This window comes from Elgaria multicarinata, chromosome 21 (assembly GCF_023053635.1).
Source record: "Elgaria multicarinata webbii isolate HBS135686 ecotype San Diego chromosome 21, rElgMul1.1.pri, whole genome shotgun sequence".
NCBI lineage: Eukaryota > Metazoa > Chordata > Lepidosauria > Squamata > Anguidae > Elgaria > Elgaria multicarinata.
Genome location: NC_086191.1, coordinates 13,772,814 through 13,785,133, shown reverse-complemented (window position 1 = coordinate 13,785,133; position 12,320 = coordinate 13,772,814). Strand labels below are relative to the sequence as shown.

Genomic DNA, 12,320 nt, shown 5'->3' with positions numbered 1-12,320 from the left:
GTTTCACTTTCACAAATAATACTGGATTTTCCCCTGCTCCAAAAATCCCTACAAAATTGCTTTTAAAAACTGGAAGCAAAAATGAACGGTGATGACATCGTCTAAGGCACCTGTAAAAAGCCAGGAGTGAGGAAGGATGAGCCCACAATAAAAACCTCAACCTGAAAAGTTCATAGTCTTTTTTATTCAACTATAGTAACTTATTCCTTGCATAATTAAAAAAAAAATCCTTTCCTGGTACAGTTGGGTCCTCGCATATATTTTTAAATCATTTTGTGGTGCTGTGAAGAGTTCCTCTTTTTCACAATTGAATAATTCATCATGCTATAATAACACCTTGCTTAGGCCAAGGGAAAGCTCAGGAGACCCCTGCAAGCATTGGAGACCTCCAGGTCTCTTCATCAGTCAAGTTGTTAAAAGGCAGGTTTGAGAAGGGGTTGGGTAGGTTAAAGATGTTACCAAATTCTGCAATCAGGAATCAGTTCCACTAAAGGAATTCTGTTTTGCCTGGCTTTATGCGTACAGAAGGTGGTTCTTTGCATCTCTAGCATTCCCTCGTCTCAGTTGCCAGCTTAAAGGATCCCCTTAAGGACGGGACGCGGTTAAGGGAGGCCCAGGTGTAAGAACACGGAACGGAGCTACGAATTGGGGATGGCCCTGGGAATTAAAGGCAAGAAATCTACCAAAGAAGCTGCTAAAATGTTCCGCATCTGGAGGAAAGGAAGGCACTTTGGGACTGGACCACAGAGAAGTTCCAAACAAGAAATCCATGTTTGGACTTCGAAGGACTCATTGTTGCATTCATTTGCATTGGATATCTGTGACGTGTTTGTATCATTTAATGCTTATTAAAAGCATATTTGATCAAGTTCTATCTTTGCAGGTTTTAGACTGATGAAGCCCCGGAGGACTCACACGAGGAGAACTCAGCATATACTGATGGCAGCGAAAGGCAACAAAACCCATCTTTTTCCTGCTGAGATTCCTGGGGAGCAGAAGCTGGTGACTCTGATTCCGGTGGGCCTCTGAATCCACTCCAGGCTTCAGTCCGATATAAAATGAAATAGCTTAAAATTGCAATATAAAAGTTAAAAGATACAACCAAAAAAAGAAAAAGAAAAAAATAATCCTAGCAGCAATAGAGGGATTTAAAATACAATAAGAGATTTAAGACAACAGAAGTTATATGCATTATCATAGGAATAGTCACAATATGAATCTTTATCTGCTTATTTACCATATTGGTCTAAAATAAATTCCAGAGTGGTGCACATAGGAATAAAACAGTAAAAAAGAAGAAGATACAAAACAGTAAGTTGAATTTTGTTGAATTTAAAACAAAGGACCAATATAAACAGTGGCTGGTCAGTTGAGGGAGGCTTCCTGGAAAAGAGTCCTTTTCAGAGGAGGCAGAAGCAGCCTCGGGTTGCCACCTGCCTAACCACAAGGGGCAGGGAGTTCCAAAGGGCAGGGGCCACCACACTGAAGGCTCTTCTCCTGCTGGACTCCAATCGGGACAAAGGTCCACGTGGAACCACCAGGAGCCGGCCCTCCAATTTATTTATTTATTTATTTATTTATTACATTTTTATACCGCCCAATAGCCGAAGCTCTCTGGGCGGTTCACAAAAATTAAAACCACAGTAAAACACCCAACAGGTTAAAACACAATTACGAAATACAGTATAAAAAGCGCAACCAGGATAAAACCACACAGCAAAGTTGATATAGGATTAAAATACAGAGTTAAAACAGTAAAATTTAAATTTAAGTTAAAATTAAGTGTTAAAATACTGAGTGAATAAAAAGGTCTTCAGCTGGCGACGAAAGGAGTACAGTGTAGGCGCCAGGCGGACCTCTCTGGGGAGCTCGTTCCACAACCGGGGTGCCACAGCGGAGAAAATGACCTCAGTCCCTGGGGCAGGGTGAGAGGAGAGAAGGCGCTTTCTCATGTATCCCGATCCCAAACTGTTTAGGGCTTTGTACGCTCCCCTCTTCAACCAGGCCCTGTAGGCGATGCGGAGCCAGTACAGTCCCTTCCGCAAAGGAGTTACATGCCGAAAAGGAGCAGCCTCGGACAGCAGCCGAGCTGCTGCGTTCTGAACGGGTTCCAGCATCCAAAGCAGCCTTAAGGGCAGCCCCAGATGGAGCACATTGCAGTCCTCCAGCCTTGAGGTTCGTAGCGCCTGCACCTCTGTGGCCAAGCCGTCCCTGTCCCGGAGAGGGTGCTCTTCTCAGCTCTTTATCGTTCAATGTGTGCGGTGTGGACGAAGCCGAGTCCACTTCTGCTCAAACCTGGAAATCAACTGATCATTTTCCTAATCAGGCAGGAGCATCAGAGAAGGCTTCTGGCTCAGCACATTCACATATTTCTTGCAGTAATCAGCAGGGTGGGTTTGCTACCCTTCCAGGCATATTTCGTACAACGTTCCCAGGAACTTGCAAGATGGTGCCAAGAGACGAGGCCTTTGGGGCTACGGAGTCCAGCGCTTGTAACAAAAAAGAGCAGCTTCGCTTGCACAGACTGCACGCGCCTGTCCAGGAGAAAAGACACCTCTGTGGTGTAGCTCCACTGCTCTGCCCCTGACCGCCCTCCAAGGTCTTTGGGAATCTGGAAATGACCACAGCGCAGGACACCATACGACACACAGAAGGCCAAAATAACTCCTCAGCCCGGCCCTTAACAGCTCTCATTTCACAACACACTGGTGGCTCAGTGAATCTGAGAAGCCCTCGACAGATCTGTTAGGCTGAACGTGGCATGGATATTTGTTTTTAATTCAAGGTCTTTCCTCCTGGGCTTGCTTCTTTTAAAGGGAACGGCTGTCCTCCATTCGAAGATCTTCCTTCTTTCCGGAAACTGCTGGGATTGAAAAAATCCTTCCTGTGTCTGTTCTTTGATGTGATTTCAGGTACTTATAATGTTGGAAGTTCTTCCCAGATGCTAAGAAATGCATTTAAAGGATTTCTCCCTTTAGTGGATTCTTTGATGCTGTTTAAAGTTTCTACAGTGAATGAAGCTCTTCTTGCACTCTAAGCATTTATAAGGCTTCTCAGCAGAGTGAGTAGTTTGATGTCTTCTAAAGGTTGTATGGTGAATGAAGCTCTTTCCGCATTCTAAACATTTATGGGCTTCTCGTCTGTGTGGATCCTGTGATGAGAGTCAAGGTTTGAGCTGTACCTGAAACTCTTCCCACACTGTAAGCATTTATAAGGCTTCTCTCCTGTGTGGATCCTGTGATGAGAGTCAAGGTTTGAGCTGTACCTGAAACTCTTCCCACACTCTAAGCATTTATAAGGCTTCTCCCCTGTGTGGATCCTGTGATGGGTGTCAAGGTGTGAGTTTCGACTGAAACTCTTCCCACATTCTAAGCATTTATAAGGCTTCTCTCCTGTGTGGATCCTGCGATGGGTGTCAAGACTTGAACTCTGACTGAAACTCTTCCCGCACTCTAAGCATTTATAAGGCTTCTCACCAGTGTGAATACTTTGATGTTTTCTTAAGGTTGAACGGTCATTGAAGCTCCTCCCGCACTCTAAGCATTTGTAGAGCTTCTCACCTGTGTGGATCCTGTGATGGGTGCTAAGGGCTGAGCTGTTGCTGAAACTCTTCCCACACTCTAAGCATTTATAAGGCTTCTCTCCTGTGTGGCTCCTGTGATGGATGTCAAGGCCTGAACTCTGACTGAAACTCTTCCCGCACTCTAAACATTTATAAGGCTTCTCACCAGTGTGGATCCTGTGATGTGTTTTAAGGCTATTGCTATCAGTGAAACTCTTCCCACACTCTAAGCATTCATAAGCCTTCTCTCCTGTGTGGCTCCTGTGATGGATCTTAAGGGCTGAACTCTGACTGAAACTCTTCCCGCACTCTAAACATTTATAAGGCTTCTCACCAGTGTGGGTCCTGTGATGTGTTTTAAGGCTATTGCTATCAGTGAAACTCTTCCCACACTCTAAGCATTCATAAGGCTTCTCTCCTGTGTGAGTCCTGTGATGGGTGTTAAGGGCTGAGCTGTTGCTGAAATTCTTCCCACACTCTAAGCATTTATAAGGCTTCTCACCAGTGTGGATCCTGTGATGGATGTCAAGGCCTGAACTCTGACTGAAATTCTTCCCGCACTCTAAGCATTTATAAGGCTTTTCGCCTGTGTGGATCCTGTGATGGGTGTTAAGGGCTGAGCTGTTGCTGAAACTCTTCCCACACTCTAAGCATTCAAAAGGCTTCTCTCCTGTGTGGCTCCTGTGATGGGTGTTAAGGGCTGAGCTGGTGCTGAAACTCTTCCCACACTGTAAGCATTCATAAGGCTTCTCTCCTGTGTGGCTCCTGTGATGGGTGTTAAGGGCTGATCTGTTGCTGAAACTCTTCCCGCACTCTAAGCATTTATAGGGCTTCTCTCCTGTGTGGCTCCTGTGATGGGTGTTAAGGGCTGAGCTGCTGCTGAAACTCTTCCCGCACTCTAAGCATTTATAAGGCTTCTCGCCTGTGTGGATCCTGTGATGTATTTTAAGGCTATTGCTATCAGTGAAACTCTTCCCACACTCTAAGCATTCATAAGCCTTCTCTCCTGTGTGGCTCCTGTGATGGATGTTAAGGGCTGAGCTGGTTCTGAAACTCTTCCCACACTCTAAGCATTTATAAGGCTTCTCTCCTGTGTGGATCCTGTGATGGATGTCAAGGCATGAACTCTTACGGAAACTCTTCCCACACTCTAAGCATTTATAAGGCTTCTCGCCTGTGTGGATCCTGTGATGGGAGTTAAGTGATGAGCTCGTACTGAAAGACTTCCCGCACTCCAAGCATTTATAAGGCTTCTCTCTTGTGTGGGTCCTGTGATGGGTGTTAAGGGTTGAGCTGTGACTGAAACTCTTCCCGCACTCTATGCATTTATAGAGCTTCTTCCCTGTGTGAATCCTTTGATGGATGTCAAGGCCTGAACTCTGACTGAAACTCTTCCCGCACTCTAAGCATTTATAAGGCTTCTCTCCTGTGTGGATCCTGCGATGGGTGTCAAGGCCTGAACTCTGACGGAAACTCTTCCCGCACTCTAAGCATTTATAAGGCTTCTCTCCTGTGTGGATCCTGTGATGGGTGTCAAGGCCTGAACTCTGACTGAAACTCTTCCCGCACTCTAAGCATTTATAAGGCTTCTCTCCTGTGTGGATCCTGCGATGGGTGTCAAGGCCTGAACTCTGACTGAAACTCTTCCCGCACTCTAAACATTCATAGGGCTTTTCGCCTGTGTGGATCCTGAGATGGCCATCAAGTCTTGAACTCCAACTGAAACTCTTCCCGCACTCTAAGCATTTATAAGGCTTCATGCCTGTGTGAATTCTTTCATGCAGCCTCCCATCAGCTGAAAGAAGAAACCCAAGAGTTGGTTATTTCAATTATCAGAGGAACCAATGATAATCAAGAAAACTGAAAACTATTGTGGCCCAGAAATTCATTTTTTTAATGTTTAGAGTTGGACTTTTAGGACATAGTGGCCTGGTCTGCACATCATGCAGCAACTCTGGGTAACCCTGAGCATTCTGGAGTGTTCAAGCCTCATTGTGGAAGGAGCAAGAACAAAGCCCTGGTGATGAGTGTGGCTGGTGTGGGGAGGGGAGAGATCCCGGCTGGGAACAGGGATGCCTTTGGGAGAAGACAGAAAGAGAGAGAGAGAGAGAGAGACGTTCCTTCTGACCCTTCGCTCGAATAAACTCATTGTGAAAGCCAGACAGCAGTGCAACATTCATTTTTTAATGGAGGTCTGGTTAAAGAAAAGTAATTCACAACCAAGCTGAGCAAGGCGGTCTACAAGGATACGGGGTGGAGAATGTGCAGAGGAAGACATTTTCCTCCCTCTCCCACAGTAATATTATTATTATTATTATTATTATTATTATTATTATTATTTATATAGCACCATCAATGTACATGGTGCTGTACAGATTATACACAGTAAATAGCAAGACCCTGCCGAATAGGCTTACAATCTAATAAAGTTGTAGTAAACAATAAGGAGGGAGAGAGAATGCAAACAGGCACAGGGAAGTGTAAACAGGCACCGGGTAGGGTGAAGCTAACAGTATAGAGTCAGAACAAACTCAATATTTGAAGGCTATAGGGAAAAGAAAAGTTTTTAGCTGAGTTTTAAAAGCTGTGATTGAGTTTGTAGTTCTCAAGTGTTCTGGAAGAGGGTTAAAGTGGGTAAAGCCCCGGGCAGTGATAACCTCCCAACGGAAATATTTCAATCTACTTTAGACTGGTGGGCACCTGCGCTGGCGGCCCTTTTTACGAGCATCGACCAATCAGCATGAATTCCGGATAATTGGGGCTTGATTACCATTATTCCAATTTACAAAAAAGGGAGAAGAGCAGACCCTGGGAATTACAGACCTATTAGCCCCCTAAGTGTTACAAGCAAGTTGTATGCTAGCCATTTACTGGAGAAGTTGAGTGATTGGCTGGAACAGGAAAATATTATAAAGGATGAACAGGCTGGGTTTAGGGGTGGGATATCCACGGAAGATTTTATTTTTTGGAATTTGGTTATTTGCTTTTCAGCTTCACCTCGGACATTTGGAGTGATGCAGTTGAGTAATTATGAATTTCTTTATGCCAATAGACTTTGGGATTTAGAATATTTCCCTGAAAGTTTAGATTCTGGGACTTGGACTTATTTTCTGCAGCTGGAAGTTGAAATTATTTCCAAGTCTTAGAAGTTCTCTGACTTCTGCTTTTGCTCTTCACATGCCCAGAGGAATTTAGTAATCCTTCAGAATAGCTTTCATATTCAAATAGTGTGCAAGAGGAAGAACAGGGAGGGTTAACTGCTGTGTTTTAGAATAGTCCAAAGTGTTTTAGTTTAGCTTTGAACCACAAGTAACAAACAGAAGCGGATAAGGAAGAGTCATCACACGGCTAGAAGCTTATTAGCTAAGTTTGTAATACCTGCTTTGGCAACAATCTTGTATTTGCATTTCATTCTCTTTTCTTCTAACCTTAGATGTAATAAAAAAATCATCCAGTTCTGAGAGAAAGACCTCAGAGGTAAGAAGCCATAAGGCTGCCATTGTTACACACCATAATGTCACCTCTGCAGAAAACACTAAAGTCAAAGTCGGACAAGATCCATGGGCTGATGCCTTAATGCGCACCAACAGGAAGAGAAACCAGCCACCTCAACAATTTATACAGCCAAAGCCCAATGTGAACTGGGAGCTAAGATTATTTGCTCACACCTTAGTGTTTTGTGGCTATCCAAAACCAAGAGGTACGCTCCCGCAGAATGATCGCACATTGCATCTAATTAAAATCTTAAAAGCCATTTCTATTGATTTGCTTACTCCAACTAAAATTCTGAAGGTGGAATATTTGTTTTATAACTACACCCACGCGCGTGCCGTGGTGACCTTCAAGGATAGTATAATAGCTAAAAAGATATATGATAAGAGACTGGAAATATTGTCTCTGGGCATAACAGTAGCTAGATATTTTAAAAACCTGACACATCCCCTATCCCTGCTAGGTCTTTGCAAAGGTGGGATGTGTTAGTCCAACACAGCTCCCACTAGTGAAATAGTGAGTGGAGATGATCTCATTAATTTGGTCAAATTGCCAGAACCAAACCTCCAAACTAGGGTGAAGATTGGCAGGTAAATTTGAAAGAGCTGGATGTAGATACAGATAGTTGGGAAAGAAATCAGGTAACTTTAGATCAGCGGTTCTCTACCTGTGGGTCGCGACCCCTTTGGGGGTCAAACAACCCTTTCACAGGGGGCGCCTAAGACCATCGGAAAACACATATTTCATTTATTTGTAATTAGAAATAAATATTTCACAATATATAATTACATATTGTTTTTGTGATTAATCACTATGCTTTCATTATGTTCTATTTGTAACAATGAAAATACATCCTGCATATCAGATGTTTACATTACGATTCCTAACAGTAGCAAAATTACAGTTATGAAGTAGCAATGAAAATAATTTTATGGTTGGGGGTCACCACAACATGAGGAACTGTATTAAAGGGTCGCGGCATTAGGAAGGTTGAGAACCACTGCTTTAGATAATCCCAATTTAAACTACAGGAATATGTGTGAAAATGCTGATACTGAATTCCAACAAACTGAAGTTGCCAGATCAGATAGAGCCAAGATTGAAATAAACACCCCATTTTTCAAACTTGGGGGAAATGTAGCAGGTGGGATGGCTCAGGAGTGGACTGTGAACTTAGTTAGAGGAGGAAATATAGCTAATTTTCAGCTTGTTGGAATTTTCAGTTTGGATCTTATTAATCAATCGAGGTCAAATGGGCAATTATTGTCTGAACCAAAAATTCCCTCACAGGTATGGGAAGACCATTTTCAAGATTTATTTCATGAACCCTCTAATAATAATTTCTTGGAGACTTCAACAAAGATTAATAGACTTGCTCCCAAGTCGGGAGAGGATTTGCCAGCATGGGAGCCTGTCTCCCCTAGTGAGATCTGTGAAATAATTGCCACTCTAAAGAATGGGAAGGCTCCTGGTGCCGATGGAATTGTGGGTGAAGTCTATAAAGCGGCACCAAACTGGTGGGCCTCTATCCTCTCAGTCTTATTTACATCAATCAACTATAGCGGTTACTTTCCTCCTCAATGGAATATCAGCATAGTAGTTCCTATATTTAAAAAAGGTGGACCTAGCAAACCAACTAATTTTCGCCCTATCAGCCTGTTAGATATAGCGTCAAAAATTTATACTAAGTATCTATCCCAAAAACTAAATCATTGGCTTGAGTCCAGTGAGATGTTAGCAGAAGAACAGGCGGGTTTCCGATACAATCGTTCAACTGTAGATCACTGCTTTGTTTTGTCTCAACTTGAGGTACAAGTATGTCAAATTGAAACGAAGACGTTTATATGCGGCATTTATTGATTTCTCAGCAGCTTTTGACTCCATTGACAGGGATCGTCTCTGGGATAAATTGAGTAAAACATCTATAGACAAAAGACTGCTGATGCTAATACGCGAGAGCTTCACTCTGATACGAAGATCCAGGTTAGGTTGAACCGCTCTGGATCGTGATCAGATATGATAACAACCAGTTGAGGTGTTCGCCAAGGCTGTTTGCTAACCCCAGCACTGTTTAATATTTATGTAAACTCACTAATAACCGATTTAAGCAACAACGATAATTATGTGCCTCCTAAATTGGGCACTAGGAAAATAACAGTACTCATGTATGCCGACGATACCCTTTTACTGTCATAAATGCAACAAAGTTTGAGGAGATTATTGAAAGCCGTTAACCAACTGGCTGTACAAGATAAACTAAAAATCAACTACGAAAAGACAAAAATATTAGTATTTGCCAATAGATATAAAAAACATGTATGGCAGATTGATGGACATCCTATAGAACAAGTGAAGTCCTTTAAATATTTAGGTGTCAATTTCTCCTCAACTGGCTCGTGGAAAAATCATTTTGATAATACTAAAAAAAAATCCATCAATACTGTTAATTCCTTAATAAGATTCTATTGGGGCAGTGGTGGCAAACAGATCCCTCCTGTTCTAAAAATTTACGAGGCTAAAGTTGTTGCCCAGATGTGTTATGGTGCCGAACTTTGGGGGGTCTTCTCTGAAAATAGACTTAGAAATAGCCCAAAACAATTACCTACGAGCGATTTTAGGTTTACCCAAAGGATTTGAAACTTCTATCCTTCGGCTGGAAGCCGGCCTTCGTTCAGTGAAGGCTATAGTTTATATACATACCATTAAATACTGATTGAAATTGAGAAAAGGAATAGGCTCAGCTTGAGTTTTGGCTAAATGTCAAATGTTTAGAAATGTTTAGAAATGTTTAGAAATGTTTGGCTAAATGTTTAGAAATGTCAAGATACAACTGTAAGATAAATCTGCCTTGGAATCAGGAAATTCTGCATCTTATTGATTTGTATGGTTTTCACTGGATTCTTTAGGTGCTCTAAGTTTTGAGAGAGCAGCACATTACTTGAAGTCTCATATCCAAAAATATGATTTCCACGCTGATCGCACTTCTGCCTGCTTGTCAAAACTTGCCCCCTGGTATGCTAAATTGCCTATTCATACGCCTTACCCTCAATATTTAAATAGTAGAACTAATTCTAAGTGGAGATATGCATTTACAGCTCTTCGGTGCCAGTCAATGAACTCAGCAGTGATTCAGGGACGCTACCAACGGATTCCCCCTTGGAGGAAAGAGTTTGCCCATGTGGATCTAATATAGTTGAAGATTTAACTCACTACCTGCCTGTCTGCCCAATTTATGAAGATGTAAGAATAGCTTTGTTTAAAGACCTAGGTCTTATACCTAATAGGTCTCATTCTTACTTGATTAAATTTTTATTGGGGGATACCACTCCATCCATTTCTGGAAAAGTAGCCTGTTTTGCTTTTAAAGCATCAATTTTAAGGAGGAAGTTTTCTAATGATGATGATCAGGTTTTAAGTTGCAACTGAATGGAGTCTACTGAACAATGCTTTTGGACGATTTTAGTCTTGTAATGTAATCTTATATATTTGTAATATATTTGATTTTTCTGTTTTATTTGATTATATATATGTTTGTAATGGCTTCGGCTACACAAATAAACCTTCTTTACTTACTTACTTTACTTACTTCTAACCAGAGACAGATTGTATAGGATTATTATTATTATTATTATTATTATTTATTTATTTATATAGCACCATCAATGTACATGGTGCTGTACAGATTATACACAGTAAATAGCAAGACCCTGCCGCATAGGCTTACAATCTAATAAAGTTGTAGTAAACAATAAGGAGGGAAAGAGAATGCAAACAGGCACAGGGAAGTGTAAACAGGATATAACCAGCATGCCAAATTGTTTTGCAATTTTTACAATAAATAAATTCTACTTTACAATCACATCTGCGGTGATCCTTGTCGGCTGGGATTAAATGTTTATCTGTTTGGATCTGGGACTTGGACTTATTTTCTGCAGTTGGAACTTGAAATTATTTCCAAGTCTTAGAAGTTCTCTGACTTCTGTTTCTGCTCTTCACATGCCCAGAGGAATTTAGTAATGCTTCAGTATAGCTTTTAGATTCAAATAGTGTGCAAGAGGCCCTGCGTATTTAAAACTCATTTTGAATATTCAGTTTCTGATGTTGGAGAGGTTGCATAGTTTTCGAAATCACCACCTGCATGCAGCGTTACAAGGAGCTCATTCAGCAACCCAGGGAATGGAAGCAACCCGAAACAAAGGGAGGCACATTTAAGCACAGCAGCCGTAGTCATTCATACTCACCTCCAGGCACCATGTGGGATGGGGGGTGAGCAGCCCAAGCCCAAGCCCCTGGGCCGGTGGGGGGCTACGGAGAGGGTGCCCTTTGCTGGCGGAGGTGACGCCTCTCCGCCGCTCTTGTGGACTGGACCAGTTCTGATGCTGGGAGTCCTCTGGGTCCCACCCTGGGCGACTCCAGAGCGGAGCGCTTCCCCTGCGGAGGAGGCTGCCTGGCCCTGCGCTTCCCCTGGCTTGCTCCTGCCTGGCGTCTTGTGGCATTGTGGTAGGTGAATTGCATGCTGGGAGTTGTAGTAGAGGCATGGAGGGGAGCTGGGAGGGAGAGGAAGTGGAGAGTGGAATCTGGAAGATGGGAGCCAGTGTTTGCTGGAGTCTCAGTTTTAGCGTGGGCTGAGAAGAAAGTAGCATTTCAGAAGCTGTCTCTGGCGTCTTAGGATGCTCGCAATGCAACAGTTCCTCGCATCCCCCCTTCCCCAAGGGCTCCTCCTCATCCCAGCGCTTGATCGGTCCCTCTGCTGAGTGTTCCCCAAGGTCTTCTCGGTCTCCTGTTTCAGCTCAAGCAGCCGCAGGGAGAGGAAGAACAGACCCCCCTCCTCCTCCTCCAAAATAAAGTCTCAGCTTGTTCTGCCAGGAAGCTGAATGTCAAAGGTGGATGTGACATTACGGCCTCTTCTCCCTTTGACAAGACTGACCGAACTGATATTTGTGCACAGGAGAATTTGAAATAGGGAATCAGTTTTGCATCTTTCAGTTATATTATTATTATTATTATTATTATTATTATTATTATTATTATTATTATTATTATTGGGCTACTACCTGGAACAAGTCTTGCGATTAAACCGGGGATTGCCCTGGGAATTAAAGGTAAGAAATCTACAAAACAAGCTATATTTCAGTAGCTTCTTTTGTAGATTTCTTACCTTTAATACCCAGGACAATCCCCCATTGGTAGATCATTTGGACTTAGAAGGACTCATTGTTGTATTCATTTGTATTGGAGAGTTGTGACGCATTTGTATAATTTAATG

The 12,320-nt window shown here is 42.6% G+C and overlaps 1 protein-coding gene across 1 annotated transcript in view; it reads right to left on the bottom strand.

The window, feature by feature from the left end:
- LOC134412311 (uncharacterized) overlaps nucleotides 1-12,320 on the bottom strand; it is an 89,116-nt gene that overhangs the window by 45,984 nt on the left and 30,812 nt on the right. The window contains 4 exon segments of the mRNA XM_063146211.1: nucleotides 3,010-3,129; nucleotides 3,132-3,644; nucleotides 4,065-5,347; nucleotides 8,985-8,993. Of these exon segments, the coding sequence (XP_063002281.1) occupies nucleotides 3,010-3,129; nucleotides 3,132-3,644; nucleotides 4,065-5,347; nucleotides 8,985-8,993 (1,925 nt within the window).